This window comes from Glycine max, chromosome 6, assembly GCF_000004515.6.
Source record: "Glycine max cultivar Williams 82 chromosome 6, Glycine_max_v4.0, whole genome shotgun sequence".
NCBI lineage: Eukaryota > Viridiplantae > Streptophyta > Magnoliopsida > Fabales > Fabaceae > Glycine > Glycine max.
The window spans coordinates 8,188,736-8,212,597 of NC_038242.2; the positions used below are offsets into that span (position 1 = coordinate 8,188,736).

Here is a 23,862-nt window from a genome sequence, read left to right on the forward strand (position 1 = left end):
GTGCAAAAAGTATTTATGGGTGCAGGAAGTAATTCACGATTAAACATAGCTTCCCATGTCAGCCCAATGCTACTATTAAGCCGTTATCAATATCTTTCGGGTCATATAGATCAAATTTAAGTAAGAATATGCGAAAGGAATGCAAAATTATAACCAAAAAACAAAATTAATTGCTTAGTGTAAAAGAAGTCACATGAGTTAATAAAAAAATAATTCTTAAAAATATTTTTATTTTATTTATTGATAAATGTTAGCAATTATGTTATGTTAGTGTGTGAGGACTTAAACTCAATTTTTTCATCAATCTAACCCTTATGTCTCTTTTTCAATCACCAAATCATCTTATAACTCTCCTTAAAATTAAAAATACTTTTATTTAAGAGTGAAAATTTTGATTTTTATAATACAAAGATAGATAATTGGTAATGTAAGGACCAAAAACACACTACATATGTAAAGATATAAAGATAGATAATTAATTATATAGTATTTTTATTTTTTTTTCACTTCCAAGAGAAACTGTTTACGAAATTTTCATGACAAATCCCAATTAAAAAAAAAAACAAATACTCTATAACACATGGATCTATAAGTTTGGTATAATACCACATAACTACGAGAATGGCTGTGCTTATTATGAATATGATTGTTCTAACTACCTTCTTTACATCATTTTCTTCATTGATGTTGCCACTCGCAGGACAGACATCGCTTCCAAGGCGTTACCACTATTTTTTTATTATACAATAATTGCCTATGTTTGTATATGCCATAATCCCCATCAACCAAACAGCAGCAGGGGTTTAGACGTTAAATTTTTTTATTTAAATTAACATAATTGCAATGACATAAGAATCTTTAAGTGGTACACAACGTATGGGGTAGGATTAGGTGGTGAAAATTTTCCCTACACTTAAAAATTAGGAGAGTATTGGAGGCGAACAAACCTAACCACATTGTGATTTTCTTTGCTACTTTGACAACCATGTGCCAAACTAGACCTCAATCAATCGAATTATTCAAGAGCCTTTGACAAGGCACACTCCAAAAAGGTACGATTAGTTTAATTACAAGTCCACTAGTAGTGCATTGACATCTGTTAGACATCAACTTCATTGCGAAGACTTTGTAATCTAAGCCACATTTTTTATTTCTCTTCCTCAAGGCTTAGCAGTCAACTTCTTAATGGAGAAGGAATCAAATCTAACTGCTCACGAGGAAAATTAATAAAGGACTTGTTTTACTACCTTTTAAGCAGCCATTTCCCTTTGTGATGGTTTCGGGTTTTGCTGCAATTTCAAAGATTTCCCAATGTAACTTGGATAAGCCATCATTAATTTACTGATTAATGTCTAATTAGTTTCTTCCCAAATGAAACCTCCCACTTGCTGTGTGGAAAGTTAGGGTGCTGCTTACGAAATAATATTTGGGGTGCTTAGGTCTTCTCAAGGTGTTTTTTTTTTTTTTTTTTTCTGGTACTCTTTAGGCTTAACACATTTTTTTCAAAGCAACGGGGATGAAATTTTCTCTGGAGATGACAACGAGCAGAAAAGCATTTTACAAAAGCTTCTTTTGTAGATTAGACTAGGAGATAATAATGTATTACTGCAATATCCTATTCCTAATGCTATTATACCTTTTCTGCGTACATATAAGAAGAACATACATTGAAAAAAAATGAACTAATTTATTAGATGGCCGGAGACGTACTATCTGTCTTAAATTATCTCAGAACATAACATATTTACACTCCAGATAAGGATATTTCCTTATTATCTAGCCGCATTACGGACCAAGCTCTTTTATGTTATGAATTGTTGACTGGTCGTAGTGTGGACTTGTTTGTTGATTTACGAGAGATTGAGACCTCAGATCTGTTTTGTGTATTCTGGTTTGAGAACATGCTTGAATTTTTGTCCCGTAAGTTGGAGAAACAATTCGTAAAACTTGTTTTTAATTTAATAGAAAAAAAATTAGCTTTTGCTCCACACCTGGAGCCTGGAGTACTAGTAATGAATGTGGACAGTGTTAGCTAGTCCATAATATAATGGCTATTCATGCTTGGTAATTCGGTAAGCATATGCTTAGTTATTCAAAGTGGAGTATATGGATAAATCATAAACAAAATTCACGGTTCTTTTCTGCAAGCAAGCTTATAGTCTAGATCTTCGGGTCTCATACTCTTCCTACACCATTTTTGGATTTTTTAAGTTTTCCCCTTCTTTTCCTTAAATAATTTACTTCGAAGCAAAATTATTCACCAAGCACTTCAACATACATTAAACTAACAAATGAAACGAAAAAAATATAAAATAAAAAACGTAAAAACAAATTTTATTTGAGCAAAGAAAATTTAGATATATAACTGCTGAAAACGATACTGTCATAGTGACATTCAAACTAGCTCGATGAAACTGTCCCGGAGTTATGTACAAAACATGTATTGATACGTGAATACGTATATATGTAAAAGGGCATATATATATCTATATGTACCTATACTAGAGCATATATATGGGCTAATTAATTAAGTGGCAAGAAGCAAACAAGGCATAACATGCACACACCATAATGGGACCTCTTTCAAATTAAATACTAAGATAGCTCATGCAAGATGGGGTCCTCAAAAAGTAGTTCGGACCAATAAGAAGAGGGTCCTCCTCCATAGCTAGAAGTGCTGCTGCTGGCATCTCCTGGATTGTTAGCTGAGGTCCCTATTGCATTTGGAGGAGTAATAGATGGAATAATCCAGGAAGAGTCAAGATCAAGCGTGTGATCCCCTTGACTTATGATTGCAAAGTTAGTACCTTGACCAATCTCACTATTCAAACATGATTGAGAGCTGAAAGAGACTTGTGGCTCTAAAAGGTGATGAGGTAGCACGTTTGGGTGGTGGAGTGGTTGAGAGCTAACAATGCCATGAGACAATGAGGCAGCAGGAGTATCATCAGCTGGTTGCAACATGACTGGATTCTCTTTCACATTGGAGATTGAGTTCAACAAACTGAAAGCTGCAGGTTCCATGTTGGTGGTGGCACTTTGGTCATAGGACTTGTTGGTGCTCAAGGAGTTTGAGGATCGGATTAGATAATGAAGGTATTGAAGCTTTGCCAGATGGACTGCCTCTGCTTGCAACCTTACAGCATGTTCATCCAATGTCTGATGGTCCATGAGGTCTGTCATGTTGGCCAAAGCTAGCAGATAAGGCAAGGTGGAAACAAGGTCAGTTCTAGGCTGGTGAGTCATTGGATCAAAGCCCATCTGAATCAGCTTTTTCTTTAAGTGAGTGTTCCAGAAATTCTTTATCTCATTGTCTGTCCTGCCTGGAAGGTGGGTTGCTATTGCTGACCATCTATTAAAGAAGTTATGTTCATATAAAAGTAATTAGTAATAATTATTAAAAAAAATATATACAATACAAAAACATAACTGGAACCTAAAAAACAAAAGAAGGAAGTCACAACAGTGCAAATAATCATGATTTGAGTAGGTTAAATTTGCAAGGAAAAAACTTAATGTAGAAAAAGGAGTTGTGGCAAGGAAAGTACTTGTTTCCAAGGATGGAATGGAGATGCAGAATTGTTTGCTCCTCTTCTTGAGAAAACTTCCCCCTCTTGATATCAGGCCTTAAATAGTTAGTCCACCTTAGCCTACAACTTTTTCCACATCTATTGAGACCTGCAAAAATAGCAAGAAAAATAGATGAATGAAGAAACGCTGAAAAGAGAGAACTATATAGTTGCTGCAACATATATAACTATAAATTAATTAAACCAGAGATTAATCCACAAACCAGCTAACTTAGGGAGGGCTCTCCAACTTCCATGGCCATGTTTCTGAATGTGTTGGACTAGTTTCTGATCTTCTTCGGGAGTCCAGGGACCTTTCTTAAGGCCATTCTCATCGCAGCATGGGGATCTTCCCATTATTGTGTGCTATTAGCTAGGTCAAAAGCTATTATCCTTTCCTCTGTTTACCACTTACCACCAAATTAAAACTGGGGGCTGGAGCATACTATTTATATATGCATTCTCATTGCTTTCTTCTGGTCCTTAATTATCTGGATTAAAATAACATTTCGCAATCTTTATTAGGACGATAAAAGATTTGACACTCCCATCTAGTTAGTGTGGAAACAACAAAATGTCTCGTACCTTGACAAGATTGCCCTTCAAGCAATGAACTCAAACGACGGTACCATTTTACTAATTAGATAGTCATGTATAAATGACAAAAAATGTTTTATGGACACAAAGTGTGTTGTTTGACACAGTGAGTGAGAGAGATAAAAGAGAGTATAGGTACCATGATAAATATACAGAATAAATTACACTAACTCTTAACAGATTCGTCAATTTTTGTTTTCTTTTTTCTACGCTTATATTAATCTCTTAATTGTTTTAAAAAAATATTGCATAAAACACTTTTCATATATTACACCAACTTTCTATAATTATTTGAAAAATGTTACATACTGTGCTTCTCATGGGAAGTTACCTTGAACATAAAAAAGTAGTTATATGCAAATTTTAAAAACTTAAGAAGGTGTATGCTCTAATATATACGGTGGCAGGAATTTGAGAACTTGAACTTAATCCTTTAATTTTTGTTTTGCAGGAGAGACAAAATTCAGAATCTAATATTAAAAATGCTGGGAGAGACTTTATATATATTTCATCACTTCTTATAAATGCTGGTATTGTTTTGTATTTTGAATTATTTAAATGAACTGCTAATTAATTTAATTGTATTCTACGATTTATCAGTAAATATACATTATTTGCAAACATCACTTTATACGCAATCTTTTCAGTTTTTACTTATACGTGCGTGGTAAATGATTGAGGTTATTTTAGACCTGTTTTTTTTAGAGGATTTTAGACCTGGTTCAATTGCTTCAGTTTTTTTTTTTTTTTGTGGAAATTCAATTACTTCAGTTTCGTACTATACGGAGTATAAAATGATTTTTTCTTGTTAATCAGTATAGCTATTTAGAGCAATAAATGTTTCCTTCGGTAGGCTTCCCATCTCTCTGTAAATTTTGAAAGTGAATACTGAATAGAATATACTGTAATATTTGTCCAAGCAATAATCAGGACAATTTGGTAATTATGGACTAGACATTTTTTTAGTTTCCATTAATATGGCACCAAAGTATCGTTAAAAGGACGAACTGCCAAATTAGATTACGTAACACGTGGCGACTGAATCCTTGTCGGAGGAACCCCTCCCATGCACGCAAAGAGGAGGCTGTTTCCCTATTTCGTCATGGTTTGCATGGTATCAAAAGACTCACGTCCTCTCTTCTTGGATTTCATGCCCCTTAAAGAATCATTCTCACTCAACAATAACATGTAAAACAATCTCGGAATTATATAATAATTGTTGTAAATCCAACTATGTACTGTACTAATAATGCTCAGTACAAGTTCTATACATGCACACACACATAAATAGAACAGTAAAATACTCTCTCGCTGTTATTTTGTACTATATATAATATATTAATTTCTTTTTGTTTTTTAACAGATATATATATATATTCCACACAAAACTATTTTCTTTAAAGTGTGGTTTAATTTGCTATTTTGTAAGAAACTAATTCTTTTATCAGACAGAATCCTATTTTGTATATTTTTAGTATACCAACCTAAATAACTAATAAAACAATAAAAAAATTATATATTATGGACTTTCATAACATCCTCATTCAAACTCATTAATGTGTGTACTGTGTATCTATGTACACGTACATAAACAATAAGCGCTCGCGATGCGCGCGGTATAAATATTTGAAATATTCAAATATTTATTCTTCTTGTGATCAGGAAATAAAACTGCACAAAAGTTAAAATTAAAATGAAAAAGTAAGAAAGAAAATAAGAAGACGTAAAAAAGAACAAGAAAATAAGACAATGAAAAAGGAGTGAAAAGCATTACGCACAAAAGTTAATACTGCACGCTTATAATTCATGTCTTGTATTTTAACTAATTAAATTAATTAAAGAAAAAAAATTATTCCATATTTTATATATAAAAAAGATATTATGAAATATGTAAGATCGGCATTTCTTGATTAGTTTTAATGTTCTGGTTAAAATACATTTATAATGTAATCATCACCATTCACCATATCAGAAGACACTCAATCGCACACCAAATCACATATGCATGTGTGTCTGGGTCAAATTGAGACGTAAAATATTATAGGCACATGATACACGACTTTATCTGAATATCTAAACAGGTAAACAAAAAAATCTACGCAAGTTGTTGAAAATAGTTATAGCTATATGGATAAATAAACTATATGAGTGAAAGAGCCTCGAGGTTAAAAGTCAGGACAAATCAAATGTACTGGTACAGAATACAGATAGCTGAATGCCTGAAAAGGACATAAAGGATGTGACTCCTTTGACTCGGAGGGTGGTGCAGTTGGAGACGTGAAGGAGAATTTGGTGCAGCAAACGCCCAATTTAATTTCTTTTTAACCCTTAAGACATTCTTTGCACGGTTGAGAAACCTTCAATGGCGTTTGTTGGAGATTTGTCCTCATGCACCCTGTTTTGTTGCAAATTTTCTTGGCCATGGTATAGGATCTTACACTCTAAAGCCGATACAGAGTAAAAGGTTATCGCTTAGTACAAACTAAGTGTTTCAAACGTTGGATAAAATGTGCAAATATGAAATATATATACACCTTATTTGTATCAACCAAAGTCTCACGATGCTTCTATAATGACACGCATTTACCTTGTATATATTTTAGAGCAGTAGCTCTGTATGTAGTTGGCTTAATATAATTGGCTCCTTATTTGTGTCAGACCCATTATTAATTTAATTTAATTAGGAAAATCATATAGGTTGTCAAGAATCAAACTTTAAATATGTCAACTGGTGACCCCATGTTGCTTCACACATAAGCCATACATTTTCAAACCTAAAATCTATTCAGTTTAATTATTAAGTGTCGACATCTATATGGAGAACCAAAGGGAGTTCACTAGAGAGACTATTTTTTCTTCTTTAACACATATTTCCTTCCCAATTTCTTGTTTATGTGTCACAAACCTCATTGTCTTTAACCCCTTGTAAATGCATTTGTTAGTTAACGATTCATACACTCAAAGACATTGATCTTTCAGCCAAAGGATCCTGTCGGGGACCATTTCTCAGAAGAGAAGGGACCAGTGATGTAAGATCAACTTTATAGTTTCAATATAATATCATCTTTTATTTCAGTGTCAGCTAAACAACTGATTTGCTTGCTGTAATGGGTTTCCAACCAATTCTTCCATAAAACGTTAAAAACAACTTCGAGGCCACCCACTTGGCTTATACTACCACAATTGCCACGAACCTATGTGTCTTTGTCCCCTGTAAAGGGCATTCTAAACTGACTTGAAGGACACTCTTCCAACTGAATGATCCGTATCTCTTTCCTTCTAATGCCTTGCAAAGGCTACGGTTGGTTAATTTGGTCAGAGACGCCATGGAAAGTTACTAATTAATGCAACTACGCTGAAAAAGACCCGCCATTAATTATTATAAAAATACATTAGACATGTGATTCTTTTTAGGAATATATATGTAAAGCTTAAATTTAAGTACGGGCTCTAAATTATAGTAATTTCTAACAAGATTTAGTGAGGGAAAAAAAAAACTTGATGGCATGAAAATGTAGATAATGTGTTTGAGTTACTAATATTTCTTGCTAGTTGTACCTACAGAGGGGTTCCTTGGTAATTTTCCTCCTACTCCGAATGCTGATTCTGTATGCCAAGGATAGGCTTTCCTTGCTCTCAATTTGTTAAGTACTCGACAGGTGAGAGATATTGGAAAAGGTATTCTGACGTTCAAGTTAATTATCAAACCAATGAGATAAACAGACGCAAACACAATGACTGAAAGTGAACAGTTGTTTTTATCTAGAGAATCTAATCATTTGTATACATAACTTAATGGGTCAAGGGATGCATGAGCCTTATTTGTGATTACTATCTCTGTAATCTGATTTTTTTTAGGTATACTAAGATAATTATTAGTTAATAAATCCAAAGTTGACTATATTTTAATGTGAGTTTTTATGTTATATTTATGTATTTTGATATATTTTATTTGGCAAAACTTATAGTTTGATAAAAGTTTGTGAAAAATAGGTGTTTAAGAGACTTTATGTGAAAAAAAGTTAAAAATCTTCTATTTTTGGAGTCAATTAGATGATCACGATCATGCTAATTTTATACAATCACGATAATTCTATATGTATGCGATAATTTTGTATGCTTGTGATCTACTTGCATCACGTATCACTTAAAGATTGGAAGGGTCCCATGTCAGATTTAAATCCTAATTAATGAATAAGATTAAGAGATACTTAATTTTTTAATTAAGGAAATATAGAAGGAGGATTTTCGCAAAACATTGTAAATAAGGAATGAGAGGAGAACTTCACATGAAATAATTGTGGTCTAAACCTATAAGGATTTTTTATTTCTTTTATCTCTAATAATGTTATATTGTATGTTGTTTAATTATTCTATGACTATGGTTGATTAAACCTCTTAGAATTTGGACTGGGATATAGTTATACTCATGTATTCTAATTCTTCTTTTGAATAAAGTTATTCGATGTTATTCAGTTAATTGTATCTTTCTATCACTTCCACTTTTATATTGGAATTAATCATTATGATTATTAGTTAATTGAATGTTTGTGACCACCTTCTCATAATTAACTGACCTATAGTGGATTTCAACATCGGTTCTTATAATCGATGTTAAAAATGATCTACTTTTAACAATGATTGTTTCCACATCGGTTCAAAATCGATATTGGATATCCAAAATAACCGATATTAAAAGCGCTTTAGTGCATGAATTCCCTTTTTACAATCTTCTTTGTTGTTCATCTTTAACCTTAAATTAAATCCCTAATGATCAATGCAGGATTGATTCAGGGAAAAGAGTATTCTCAGACCTTGACATAGGTTGATAATTGAAATAAGAGGTGTTAGGCGATTAATTAATAACTGAGAGTTTTTAATTAAAATAAGAATTAGGGGAAAAACAATACATCTGAAACCATAATCCAAAACACTTCTCTTCATACATATCTTTTCTTGAAATTGTTGTCTATCTTTGTTTTTATTGTTTTGAATGCAAACACAAGCAATCTTTAACTTAAGATAAAAATATAAAATTATTTAGTTGATGTAATTTATATTATTTGAGAACACAATTAATCTCTAAGATATGATATCCAAACTTTAGAGTCTATTATTTTTACTTTTACTACGTACCATACATCTCCTCTTAACAAATACATATTTTAAGCATCATTATTAGTTTGTCTTAATGTGTGATTCTTAAATGGGCCAAGTCTATATGGGCTGAGATGTTCCTAGCCTATTAAGAGTACCTTCAGTATGGGCTGAGATGGTTTTGATATTTGGTGAACCCAGGAATATTCAAGCATTCGGCCATATTGGTATATTAGTCTAATCTATGCCATGAAATAAAAAAGATGATGCATGTGATCAATGATGCAATGTAATAAGATGAAACATATATAAGGAAATAATGAATGTCAATTTGATATTTGTTGCGTTGGGGTGTTGATAAACTATCACTCTTCAAGAAATCAAAATCACCATTTAATATTTTCCTTATTCTATGGCAACGTGAAATTGGTGAAGGCAACTCAAAATAGGTTTTCTGACCAATATGAATACTCTCTCTCTTACAAATTCCCATAATACACCACTTTAAATTCTTTTTTTTTAATCTATACTTGTTTTGTATACAGGTAGGAAGTTGAGTTTCCTTTATTTTTTAAATTTAAATTATTAAAAAATATAAATATTATATTATATAAATATATTTTTAATTGGTTTTAAAATTATTTTTTTATTAAATTATTTTTTTAAAATTCTTTAAAGAGAAATATATAGATAAAAAAATAAAAAAATTGGATAAAATTATAGTATAATTTTTTAGTTAGTTTGTATGTAATTTTATAGTTAAATTTATGTGCTATTGATATTTTTTTTTGTTATGTTCGTTAATTAAAAAATAAAAAAATTAGTTAGTAGTATTAAAACAAATTGAAAAACACAGTGAAAAAATAATTGATACATATGTCTAATACAATAGACATAAAATTTAAAAGTGTGGTAACTAAGATGATAGCCAAGAATAATGAAACATATTAAAAAATACAATTGCAACGCAAATATGACAAAATTAATGATTTGAAATATGTTATGCATGATACATGTCTTCTTTTATTTCAGTTACTGGTTTGTTAAAAATAACCAAAATTTCTATTGGACAGAATCGTTTCCAATAGTTGGATCATGCTAACACCTTTAACATGTCTTCGTCATTTTTCAATTTTGTTATTTCATATTCAATTAAATTTTTTTAATACTTAGCATGACCTGATTGTCGAAAGAATAATCGTTTGATCAATTGTGATTCGTGAATTCCATAAGGGGGAACCCCTATAGGTGCAACTTGCTTGATTAAATCCTTGAGTTTGTCCATGTTATATCCCAAAGGAATGTCAAATCTTATTGGATTTGTTCCAGTAAAGGAGTAACCCAAAAACCCACCTTGATGTAGTATGTTTCATTTCCCGTTGTAATACATAATTGCATCATGAGTAGGAGTGATTAATGTAGCATACGTCCATGATGATTTTCAGAGTGAAAAAAGAGATTATGAGTTGTCTATTTCATGTCAGTTTTGTTGGTGAGACATTTAATTTTTTAGGGACGTGTATAAATTATAGAGCGTTGTCAATTTGGACTGTGATTTTTTCCTTGTAATTAATGCAGCAAACGTCCATGATAATTTTCAGAATAAAAAAAGAGATTATGAATTATCTGTTTCATGTCAGTTTTGCTAGTGAAACATTTAATTTTTTAGAGACGTGTGCAAATTGTAGAGTGTTGTCAATTTGGACTATGATTTTTCTCTTGTAATTAATGCAGCAGACGTCCATGATAATTTTCAAAATGAAAAAAAAGATTATGAGTTGTCAATTTCATGCTAGTTTTACTTATGAGACATTTAATTTTTAGAGACGTATGCAAATTGTAGAGTGTTGTTAATTTGAAGGAGTAATTTTTCCCTTGTAATTAATGCAACAGATGCCCATGATAATTTTCAGAGTGAAAAAGGATATTATGAATTGTCCATTTTATGTCAATTTTGCTGGTGAGACATTTAATTTTTTGAAACAATGTAATGTAAATTGCAAAGTATTGTGAATTTCGACAGTTATGTTACCATGCCACCTACTACAGTAGAAGTGGGTAAATTGAAAATTATTAACTTAAATTTAAACAAAAAATTTATTTCATTACGTAAAGTGATAACTGAACATGGACATAAGACACTATATGAAAACCTCAAAGTAGAAATAATTAAGACATGAATGATCCGTAAATTACCAATCCCGTTTGAATATTGTTTCGTGGGATGAAGACATGTTACTTCCTTCGGGCCCGAAAGAGGAGTCAGTACTATCATGGTTTTTTTTCCAATAAGTCTCGTATTCATCTGATAAGTCCTTAAGATTGGAGATTGAGTCATGTTGGTTGCTTGATGGGTTATTATTGTCACAGATTATGGCAAATAACTTCACAAATGGTAGTGATGGGTTGTTGTAAAAAATATTAAACATTTGTCGAACATCAACATCATCTCGCAGAATAAAGGATGTGTACATATAATATTGTCCCGACTTAAATATAGGGCACCAAAAGTGGAGATGTTGGATATGTTGTTGTGGTTCAATGTTAGTTTTTGGTGAACAAGTTCAAACAATTGTGTAAAGGTTATGACCTTGTTGACCATGAAAGTTTTTGTGTTGTTACTAACGAAGGTGGTGTCCTCATCAGTGTTACAGATTTGACCGTTGTAGTAAATATAAACATATGCAGTTGGGTGACACATTGTGATAGGGATTGAGATGAAAATTTGAAAGTGTTACAAATGTCTTTAGCTTTAGTGATATTTATAGAATTTGCTTATAGTTGGGTGAGTCACTAACTGTGCATTTAGATGAACGGGTAAATACACACTTAAATATATTTGTAAGGGTCCATAATGTGCAAATTGCAGAGTGTTACTGGTGAGACATCATTTTTAATTAAATCTAATGACATACATAAATTATATTTAGTAAAATAATAATATTAAATTTTTTAATTTTTTTACTAAAATAAATATATTATTAGACAAAATTTAGTTGGCCAAATCCGACTCTCAACCTGCAAAACAAAGTGTAGATTGGGAAAAAGAATTTGAAATGGTGTATTATGAGAATTTATAAGAGAGAGAGTATGCATATTCATCAGAAAACCACTCAAAATCGCATGCCTAGGGGACAAGAGCTCAATCAAATTCCAACGCTAGCCCAAGACCTTTACCAAGTATGGTGAATTTCCAAACCATGGACCGCCATTATATGAGGCCCAAAATGTCATGAATTGAAAGTCCTGTAATAGTTAATTAGGACGGTAGACCAACAAAGAAACATTAACTTGGATGGGCTCTGCTTTGTAGAGCTTCCAGGGTTTCAACTTTCAAGATCAAGGAAAAAAAATTTAAACAAGCGGAAAGAAACAACTGGTTCCCTGGGAAGGTAATTGTTTTTATTTTATTTTATAAGGGAGGGTAATTGGTATTGGCTATGGTTTAAATAGGATAGTATAATATATGTTCTCATACTCACATTTGAAAATTTTTTTATCAATGGTACGAATACACAATTTACATATTATTAGTGTAATTTTCTTTTAAAAAATTAAGGAGATCAAACTTTTAATTAAATTTAAAATATAATACAAATATTATGTTGGTATGGATACAGTTGGGGTGTTATAATGGCCATTCCCTACTATACAATTATATGATTAATTTTTATTTTTTGCTGAATAAGATTTTATGATTAATTACTCATACGTGGAACTAAACTTATTTGATAGACAAGTATTTTATTCATCATTAATAAAATAATTTTTACTCATACGTGATACCCGTGCGCGCAGCAAACCCACATGGCGATTTTTTTTTTTTTGAATATGGCGACATGCTTTTAATGGAATTGGAAGGAGAAATTATTGTTAATCTGAGTTGTCTCGGTCGTGAATTTTATTATTATTATTTTTCATAATTTATATCCTGTAAGCATGCAATACTTTCTTTCAAATTGTAACACAAGAAACGTGCAGAATTTTTTTTTCTTTTCATCGTTTTCCATTCTTTCAATTTTATTTATGAAGTAAACTTGTAAATTGTGATATTATAATATTATATAAATTATTTAATAGTATATGATATAAATATATGTTTAACTATTAATAATTTAAGTACGATGGAATTGATAAATTATAAACTAATAGCTTCACTTATTTAATAAAGATAAGATTAGTAATGAAAGAAATAAAAAGGCCGAGCACCTAACTCTTTAATTAACCGCCAATTAGTTGACTTTCTTGGCAAGTCTATCACGACAATAATTGTTGCGATGCATGGTTACTGATCATTGTTAGTCGTCACACCACTCTTTATGTCTAGTGAAGCTTACGCGGCGTGAGGCTCGCACATCACATGCATTGGTTGCAACTTGAACTCACTCTTATCATTCTATATATATGGATGATAGATGAAAAGGCCATTGACCTCTCCTTAACCTGCCATTTATAAGTACTCACCTTACCAATTACCATATCAACCAGCTACGCATAATCTCAAACATTCTAATTAGAATGTTTGAGATTTCGTAGGTACACACACATCCTCCTCCGACTACGAAACACAAAGACTATACAAATCTCCCAACATTCGAGGACTGCAACAAGAGCCTCCCCCCTTCAGGACCCTAGTCACCGAATACTCACAAGATTCATTTTAGAAAGAAAAACAATCAAAAAGTAAAAATAAAATAAAAATTTTAAAGACATAAAAATCATATTTATAAAAGTTAAAATTATATTTTATTATCAAATAAGCATTTACCTACTCATTGCTCATTATTTATTTTTGTTATCAGCAAGATTTAAATTTAAGAATTTACTTAAAGAATTGAGTTCGATGTCATTCGGATCCAGAAATGTTCAGAATCGAACCAAATCGAGACTAAAACTGCATATCAATCCAAAAAACTGCAAACCCTGGAAAAACTGAAGAACATAGGTTTGATTTGGTTTTTTTGTTTTTCTGAAACTACGCAATTCAATTAGGTTTCAATTTGACACACGAAAATCAAATTAAACTGAACCACTCTCATTAGTTTGATATATGACTCATATTAATCATATACATCTACAACAATATAGCTTTAAACTTACGTGAAATCACAATACTTACACTCAATTTAAATTTAATACTAAAATACTTAATATTTAGTCTCTCACTCTTCCCTTTCTCGTGGAACCACAATATTGCTTTTGACCATCTAGTATTTTGTTGTTGGAGATAGTTATTATTCAGTTTTTGTTTAATTATAATAAATTTTTTAAGCAATTTTTTAATACTCACTAGCAAAATTTTCAAACTGCAAAAATCAAACTGAACCAAACTATCAAAGATTGATTTGGTTTGGATGAGATTTCAAAATTAATCTAAATCGAATAAAATCACATGGATCGCACTTAATTTTCTTATTTGATTCAAATTAATTTTAAACTAAAATTATATCACTGCAAACAGCACCGCTACTCGAACCAACCATTGGAAGAAAAAATGAATATAAATGACATAGCGTATGATTCTTCGGTGAGTCTTAGCATGGATACGTGTTAAGTTTCCTCGTGGATGGAGATAACTAAATTGCGCGGTATGGAGTTATAAGTTGTTTATAACTAGGACGAATGTATCCTCTGCGTTGACTTGTTATCTATTGAATAATTGAGTTAAAATAACCAACAACTACAACTTGCTAGTACTTGTTATCAAGCGTTGAGTATTTAATTAAAATTATATATGAACGGCTCTAGATCGAGGCATCGATGGACACAATTCCATTTTGTCCCTGCTATATATATAATGGAGAGGCAGCGCAGAAGTTCTTTCATACAGACTCAGATATTTTTTACATTACACTCTTTGTCTCGATTGGGTTGTTAGTAGTAATAAGAAAGAAAAGTATGGAAGAGAATCTATTAGTATTAGCAAAAGGAAGTGGGGAGGAGCAGAAAGTTGCATGGGAAGGTTTGGGTGAGGAAATGAAGAGGATGATTGACATAGCAGGGCCTATGGTGGTTGTGACCGCTTCCCAGCGTTTGTTGCAGGTTGTGTCCGTCATGATGGTTGGTCACCTCAACGATGACCTCTTTCTCTCCAGCGCCGCCTTAGCCATCTCTCTTACTGCTGTCACGGGTTTCAGTTTTCTTGTAAGCTATATACTCAATCTTATGTTGTTTTACTCCAATGCTAAATTTGTTTTTTCCTGTAAAATTAATAAGGTATAGATTTCGTTGCTGTAAAAATTTTCATTTGATTTCGCTTCTCACAAAATTAAAATATATCAAGTTAGATTTGATTGACTTTCATACCTACATGACACTCTCATTCATATGCTATCAGTCTCTCATTGGTGCATGCATTTGTTACTCTCCTTGTGATTTATGGACAAATTGCAAAAGAAAACGCTGTAATTTTAAAAATAATAAAAAGTGAAGAGAAACGGGTGGTCCACCATCTCTGCTCTCTGCGCCGTCTTCTTCAGTACCACCACCTCCTTGTCCACCACCTTCATGGCGTAGAATTAGGTGTCGTTGTCACCGTCGTGGCAGAGGCAACAGAGGTAGACGGTGCCGATGCGGCGGAGGATGGCAGAGTAGGCGAAGTCGGAGGAGCGATGCGGCTTCACGAAGAGGCTCTCCGGGGAAGAGGAGGAGGGAGAGACAACTAAAGTTGGTGTTGCAAGCAATTTCGTTGCTCATTGATGTCCGTTGAGTGGAGGAATTCATAGTCTCTGATTTCATCCTAGAATCGCGTCCACCAACTCTCTCCATTAGCCTCCTGGAACCGCACCACGGCTCATAGAAATTATAAAGGTTGAAGTAAGAGAGAGAAAGAGAGAGAGAGAGGAGGAGGAGGAGGAGGAGGCATTTTTGGAGAAGGAAGGTTATGTGGTATTTATGGGAAAGGTGTGGTGGCAAAGGAATATTGTGTCGAATTGACAATTGGGACCGAACGTGTGTGGGAGGAAATGAGAGTGGGGTGAATTCTGGGGTGGGATCGAAGGTTACTCCATTTTGTTCCAGCTATGGTGGTTGAAGTTTGAAGAAGATGAGGAAGGTTAGGGAAAAGGGATTTAAAATTTTTGACAATTTCGGAGAGGGGTGGGGGTTTCAAAGCGGGAATTGTGACCTTTTTTTTTTTAAAAAAAAAAACTTAAGGATAGTAGCCGATAATTGGATCATTGTAGGAATTAAACATAGGCATGAAAGTCAATCAAGTCTAATTCCGGAAAAAATAATATTTTAATTTTAGAAGGATAAAAGCATATGAAAATTTTTACTGGAATAAAATTCATATTTTGATAATTTTATCTAGACAGAAAATATATTTTAACATTTATATATTATGTTTTGGTTGCATTTCTCATTACTTAACATCAATCTAGAGTGTTGATTAAGTTTATCTTTATCAACTATTTTTCACATGTTAGCTTGTTCAAAATCATCATTATTTTATTCTCCGAAAACTTAGTGCATTCTTAATTTGCACATGTTAATAGATGGGAATGGCTAGTGGACTGGAAACTATTTGTGGACAAGCTTATGGAGCTCAACAACATAAAAAAATTGGAGTGCAAACATACACTGCTATATTCGCTCTCACATTCGTTTGTCTTCCCTTCACTTTTCTTTGGATCAACATGGAAAAGATACTAGTTTTCATAGGTCAGGACCCTCTAATTGCAAAAGAAGCAGGAAAATTCATAATTTGGCTTATTCCAGCACTTTTTGCATATGCAATTCTACAACCATTAGTTAGATATTTTCAAATGCAAAGTTTGCTTCTTCCCATGCTTATGACATCTTGTGTCACTCTATGTGTCCACATACCCCTTTGTTGGGTTTTGGTGTTCAAGACTAGACTGAATAATGTTGGTGGAGCATTAGCAATGAGTATTTCAACATGGTCAAATGTGATTTTTCTTGGATTATACATGAGATACTCTCCTAGATGTGCAAAAACTCGTGCACCCATTTCTATGGAATTGTTCCAAGGACTTCGGGAGTTCTTTCGCTTTGCTATACCTTCTGCAGTGATGATTTGGTGATTTATCCTTCTGTCCACTTGAAGTTGTATATATTCATTTTATGAAATTATAAATTTCTTCCTTTTCCAAAAAACAATGGTATAATGTATTTTTTTTTTCATGTTGATTGCAGCCTTGAATGGTGGTCATTTGAGTTGATTATCTTGTTGTCTGGGCTGTTACTAAATCCACAACTTGAAACTTCTGTTTTATCCATTTGGTATGTTTGCTTCATTTTTTTTTCTTTTCAACATGTAAGACTTTTCTGGCCCTCCTTGCACTGCAACTCACGACCTAACAATTTTATGAGATTTTGTAAATTAATGTGGTCAAGCTAATTCTTCATCATTTTTCTACAGTCTTAACACCACTTCAATTCTCTATGCAATACCTTTTGGAATTGGTGCTGCAGCAAGGTGACATCATAAACATGTTATTTCTAAATATTTTACATGTCGTAAGCTATGTGTCTATCTACCTTAATTTGCACATATACCTAAACTAATTTAATCATCCATTTTCCTCTATGATTGTAGCACAAGGATTTCAAATGAATTAGGAGCGGGGAATCCACATGGTGCCTGTGTTTCTGTGTTGGCTGCAATATCTTTTGCAATCATTGAGACAACTGTAGTTAGCGGAACCCTCTTTGCTTGTCGCCATGTTTTTGGTTATGTTTTTAGCAATGAGAAGGAAGTTGTAGATTATGTCACTGTCATGGCTCCTTTGGTTTGCATATCGGTTATACTTGACAACATACAAGGTGTTCTCGCAGGTAAACTTTCTTCTTGTCTATTTACATTTTATATTGAAGAGAATTATTCTCTCAATTTGATTTACAATTCTTTGGCTTAGGGGTTGCTAGAGGTTGTGGATGGCAACATATAGGGGTTTATGTCAATATAGGAGCATTTTACCTATGCGGGATTCCAATGGCTATCTTATTATCATTTTTTGCAAAAATGAGAGGAAAAGGACTTTGGATTGGTGTACAAGTTGGTTCTTTTGCTCAATGTGTTCTACTTTCTACCATAACAAGTTGCATAAATTGGGAACAACAGGTATTTATCATTTAAAAGGACAATAAAATATGGAATACTTTGTCTGGCTACAATTTTTTATTTTGCTTGATAAAGTTGAATACCTTACTGGGGGTACCGCTCTAGGCATTTTATTTCGATTGCGTGGTCTTGCTAATGCAGACAATCAAGGCAAGAAAGAGATTATTTGGTAGTGAATTTTCAGCAGACGATAGACTGATATGAGAAGCCCATGATCAAAGGCCCATTCTCTAATGATGGTGACAGCTTTCCATGAGTGAGTCAAGTGGGAACTCAATCTTCATTGGCAGTTTGAAAGTAATGCTTGATGATATTTTGACTTTTTTCTTTATCTTATTGTTGTTGTTTCTCGTTAAAATAAAATAAAAATGAATATATGGAAAGCCTCTGAAATAAATGCATAATTTTTTAGAGACCAAAAAGAATCTTGAAGTGTAAAACTAAAATGCAATTTTGAAAGTCATTTTAGCTCCATTCAATAATTTTTTTTATATAAGAACTATTGAATTCGATACTCTAATATTATGAATGATACGCAAAATCGTCATTTCTTTTTAATGTTTTATTTTCTGGAATGAGTATTCATTTGTTTGTAAAATAGTAAAAGAAAATCAAGTCTCAAAATTTTATAAAGAAGTATTCATTTGTTGTCATAAAAAATTCTGATCCAAATGATTCAAAGTGGCAAGGCCAATATTGTATTGGGACTCGAGTGCTTCAATGTAAAAGAGTCTAAAAATATTGTAATTGTACATAAACAAAAAAGACTTAATACATATTTAGTTTATAGTTAAAAATAGTATGAAATGTGTTCTCATACAAATCTAACAAATATAAGCAAAACAAATTTAAAAGTAAGGGTCCTAATTTGTTGATAAAATTACTTTTATCTTAAAAGTAATTTTACAACTGTAAATCAAACATGTTAGAATATGTTTGCATAAAAGTTGAACTCAACCCAAAGGAACGTTTATCTAACGACCCAACCAAAGGATAGTCTTACTTTTTTCATTTTCTGCATATAGGAAAGTGTGGACGTTTAGAAAACAAATTTGTTTGCTCGTCAACAAAAATGTTGTGTGTAATTAGATGGCCTTTCCATCCAACCAAATGACAATTCATCTCCCTCCTACTTTTTTGCATTTGAAAACAAACTCTTAAGCCAAATCGCCAGAACTACATATTAAAGATTGATTTTATAATCTTGTAAACAAAATATACAATGCAAATAGAAGATTATTTCATCGAGTAAACGACGAGTCGTCAACTTGAAGCGTTTTTTTACCTGATAAAACCAAGTGGACAAGTCAGCATATATGAAAACATACATGTCACAACAAGCCCACCACAAAATAAGTGCATTCATACTTAACTATTTTACTACTGCTTATTTATACTAATTAAAAAAGCAAACCTAAAAAAAAAAATGCAAACTTCAGACTCCACAATAAAAAAATGCAAGAATCTTATCACGATATCTTACAAGTAACGACCATAAATATCAAGATCATATTAGTTCTTCAACACCAAAAAGATGTGTTGTTCTATATTTGCATTCTCAATGTTAGTGTGTTTATTACTCACTGGTCTCATTATAATTATTGTCCTGAGTTTACACATACAAAATAAAATTAATAAATAATTAAAAAATTAATTTTATAAAATTAATTTTGTTAGTATAAACTTATTTTTAATTTTTATTGTTCATATCATCGATATTATAAAAATATAATTAAAAAAATAATTTTACATTAAAAACTTAGAATGATAATTATTTTGAAACTATTTTTTTACATAACAATTATTATGAGACGGATGAAATACTTAAACTTATTAAATCTGACTAATCAGTCTTTTTAGAATATTAATTAAAAAATTAAAAGGATGAAATATTTATCATAGACATCATAGAAAAAGTTATAAAGAATATAATTTCATGTAAAAAAAAATATTTTGGTTATTTAACCAATAACTAGGGGCAAGTTAACATTTGCAAAACTTAGTTAGTTAACTACCACTTCATTCCTGGCCTTGATTACATTTTCATAGGAAAACAAACAATTTATTAAATTAAAGAATCATGATACTAACAATTACAACAACAAACCCAAAGACAGAAATTGTGAATTTTCTCACGTAAATAACAGTGTCCGAGAAAGTGCAGACATGAGCATTTAGCAAGAAGCAATATAATAGTATTAGGACCCGTCAAAAGGGCAAGTGGAGTGAGGAAAGGACATTAAAGAGAACATTTAGAGAGTAGAGGGAGCGTTGGGATTTCATTTAAAGCTGATACGCCTAACCAAAGATTAGCTCACACGCTAGTGTTGCCGTAAATCGCATAGTATAGTATGGAGTATGGACCCTCCCTTCATTTAACCATTTACCAACTTGAATGAAAATCTAATCCCAATCTCAAGTCTCTCCAAAACCAAGTTTTAGTTAGAGACTTAAGACTCTCCTCTATCTAACTTTGGCGGTGGCATTCACCACACACTCACTGACTCAGCATGGCAAACGACGCCGCTCTGAGAAGCTCTCTGCTGTGGCTGGCAGCAGTTATATTGGTGGTTGGAATATGCACCCACTCTTTGAAGAAGATGATGACCACCTATGTCTTGGGTGTTCTTGGGATTGCTGCTGTGCTTCTTCCTGATTGGGATTACTTCAACCGTGATTTCTCTCGTTGGCCTTATCCTGTCACTTCTGAGGAAAGGGCCAATTCTTCTCTTCATGCCCAAGGATCTGGTTTTCTAAGGTGCCCTCCCCTTCACTCTTTCATCAATACATGTAATATTATCCTATACATTCTATATGTTTTCCCCTAGGTTTGATTTCGATTAATCACTTAACAGCAAAGAAATTCATTTTTTTTTCTAATTATTTCACTTTTGAAAGGATCTACTCTATCATGTTGGGCGTATTATTATTTTAGGTCATAAGATTGGTTAGTCATAGCCCATAGGATAGGTGTTGAGAGAGGCTGATTAAATTAGTCAAGATTTGTCTAACTCTAACCTGACTTGACCTATGTATTAATTACTTGAATAATATATAAATATATAGATGAATGTTAATTGAATAATTTGACACTACAGGTTTGCGAATTCTCCTCTTAGGGTGATTGGTTATAGCGTGGTTTATGGATATGCCATGTACAAATGGTGGGAGTATGTGTCAACCTAACGAATGATCGACGAGTTTAATTGTTTAGCGCAGCAGCAACGTAACTGTTGGTTCCTCTGAATCCCAATTTTAGCTGTAAGCTTAATTTTTTTGTTGATTTAATTTGGAGGAATATCAGTGATTGATTGCCGAAGAGGTGCTTCGTTTTTCTGCGGAGTAGGAAATCAAAAGGGATGACGAAAATAAGTTCATCCCCTTTTGCGTCTTTTGATTAATTAGTATTTAGTAATGCTAATTAAGGAATCCTCTCTGTAATCCCAACTAGCTAGCGCTACATTTTGAACATAAAAGATAAACGCATTTTAAAAAATATACCGTAAAATCAAATATAATGTTTTAAAGTTATTTTGATGTTTGTAAAAACATTTTCATGTGATAAACGATGACGATGCGACGTGATTAGACGGAGTCTAGACATCATGACTTTTTTTTATTTTATTCTATAATATAGACATATTACTTTTCTTGTCGAGTACTACATGCTTTAAAAATCGATTAAATGTCAGGGCATCAAAATATAGTCACACAAAATATTTCTCAAAATTTTGATGATTAAATATTTGTTTTTGGCTGACAAAATATTTTTTAGTTATTTAGCATAAATTGAGGGTGCGACAAGTGTAAAAGTACCCCTTGATGAGGTATAGTCCTTTAGATATTGCCTTACCGCATGTTGTTTTCTTGTGAACATGAATGGTTGTTAACAGAGGAGCTTATTTATTTTTAATTAGTTTTGGAATTTTCAATAGGCCATTTATTTAAATTTAAATTTCATTATTTTTTCTATTAAACTTTAATGAAATTAACACTTGATAATATGTAAAATAAAATCCAAGTCAATTTAACTTATTAACAAAATATATCAATATTAATATTATCTAAGAGAAACATAGAATTAAAGAAATAAAAAATAAAAAATTAAGCATATTTTACATATTTTGTTTTAAAATAATATAAATATAATCATATTATATAAAATATTAATGATTAAGTTAAAAAAAATTATTAATATATAATTGTTAAGAAAATAAACATTTTTGTAGCGACAGCCAACTTAAACGGATTGTAATTTGTAAACATCCCAAGAAACACGAGCAATGCTATTTTTTTTTACCAATAATACTTTGGTTTTTATATAAGAGAGATAAGAAAACAAAAGAGAAAATTATAAAACAAATAATATAATAGAAATAAAGAAAGAAAAAAAGGAAGTTTTTTGTTATTACGAGAAAGAGAGAATGAGATTTTTTTTTATCACGTTGTGGATGTGTGAAAACGAGAAAACTTGTAATGTGTTAGAAGTTAGAATATTGGGTTTTGTCTAGTGAGTATGTTGTGTGAACATGATAATGGATACGAGAGTTAGGAAAACAAAAAAAGTTAGTATGAGAAGGAAAAAAATGTGCATTGAGCATTTTCTAATTTTAATTATAAGAAATTGGTGTAATTAAAGGTAAGAAAACAAGAATCTTCCAATTCATATTTACAGAATGCATTTATCTTTTGGATGAACCGAAAATATATATCTCTTAATCAAAAGTTACAAATTAATCTTTTGAAGTATCGAAATTCAATTAAAAAATGATAAATAATTGTTTTGATTTTTGAATGCAAAAAATTAATAATAATTTAATTTTTGAAAAATAAAAATTCTAATTTAGTCATGTGTAAAAATGTAACAATTACATGTGTATAATTTTATGATAAATTAATTCTTAAATTTTACCACGAAATTGATTTTTGAAAAATAAAACTTAATTTTTTTACTGAAAAAATACAACTTAATCTAAAATGAATATTTGAATATTATAACTTAATTATAAAACAGACTCACATAACTTACAAAAAATTTTATTCTTTCAGAAAAAACAAATTGTTATCAATTTACATATTAAGAGACAAAGTGGTCATTTACACAATAAAAAAATTAAATTCTGATCACAAATACTTTTCCATGCATAAAAATTTGACAACTATATATACTTTGATAATGCATTTGTGTAATCGTGCTGGGTGTTATTAGTAATAACTATCAAAATGTTTGTTATACTTTTACACATTCAAAGCATTTAATGAGAAAAAACACTTAATAAATATTGAAGAAAATAGCAGGCACTAGTGCCACAGTATTTCAGATACAGTACCTCATAAGTTATCATTATCTTAATGCCAACATTTGGGGTAGGGGTGGTAACTTTCAATGCTGGCAGTTTTCCAATCCATCGTCCAGCCTACAAATCATGTGCTAGTTAATTGAAATGAATAACATGCTCGAGTTTACAGTATACTTATAGTGCTACCTTATATTTTATTCAGTTAAGTTCTTTA

At 31.7% G+C, this 23,862-nt stretch overlaps 3 protein-coding genes across 3 annotated transcripts; 2 read left to right on the forward strand and 1 right to left on the reverse strand.

Moving 5' to 3' along the window:
* Positions 1–2,308: 2,308 nt before the first annotated feature.
* Positions 2,309–3,990, reverse strand: LOC100811162 (transcription factor MYB93). The gene is made up of 3 exons (XM_003527855.4): positions 3,794–3,990; positions 3,549–3,678; positions 2,309–3,352 (listed from the first exon to the last, which is right to left on the reverse strand). The coding sequence occupies exons 1-3, from the start codon at positions 3,924–3,926 to the stop codon at positions 2,596–2,598; spliced, it is 1,020 nt and encodes a 339-aa protein (XP_003527903.1). The 5' UTR covers positions 3,927–3,990; the 3' UTR covers positions 2,309–2,595.
* Positions 3,991–15,075: 11,085 nt separating this feature from the next.
* Positions 15,076–18,725, forward strand: LOC100798370 (protein DETOXIFICATION 12). The gene is made up of 7 exons (XM_003526535.5): positions 15,076–15,407; positions 16,760–17,304; positions 17,421–17,507; positions 17,647–17,703; positions 17,824–18,062; positions 18,143–18,348; positions 18,490–18,725. The coding sequence occupies exons 1-7, from the start codon at positions 15,162–15,164 to the stop codon at positions 18,550–18,552; spliced, it is 1,443 nt and encodes a 480-aa protein (XP_003526583.2). The 5' UTR covers positions 15,076–15,161; the 3' UTR covers positions 18,553–18,725.
* A 1,942-nt stretch (positions 18,726–20,667) lies between these two features.
* Positions 20,668–21,743, forward strand: LOC100526918 (signal peptidase complex-like protein DTM1). The gene is made up of 2 exons (XM_003526536.5): positions 20,668–21,106; positions 21,447–21,743. Exons 1-2 carry the CDS (start codon positions 20,859–20,861, stop codon positions 21,532–21,534), a joined length of 336 nt encoding a protein of 111 aa, XP_003526584.1. The 5' UTR covers positions 20,668–20,858; the 3' UTR covers positions 21,535–21,743.
* The last annotated feature ends 2,119 nt before the right edge of the window (positions 21,744–23,862 follow it).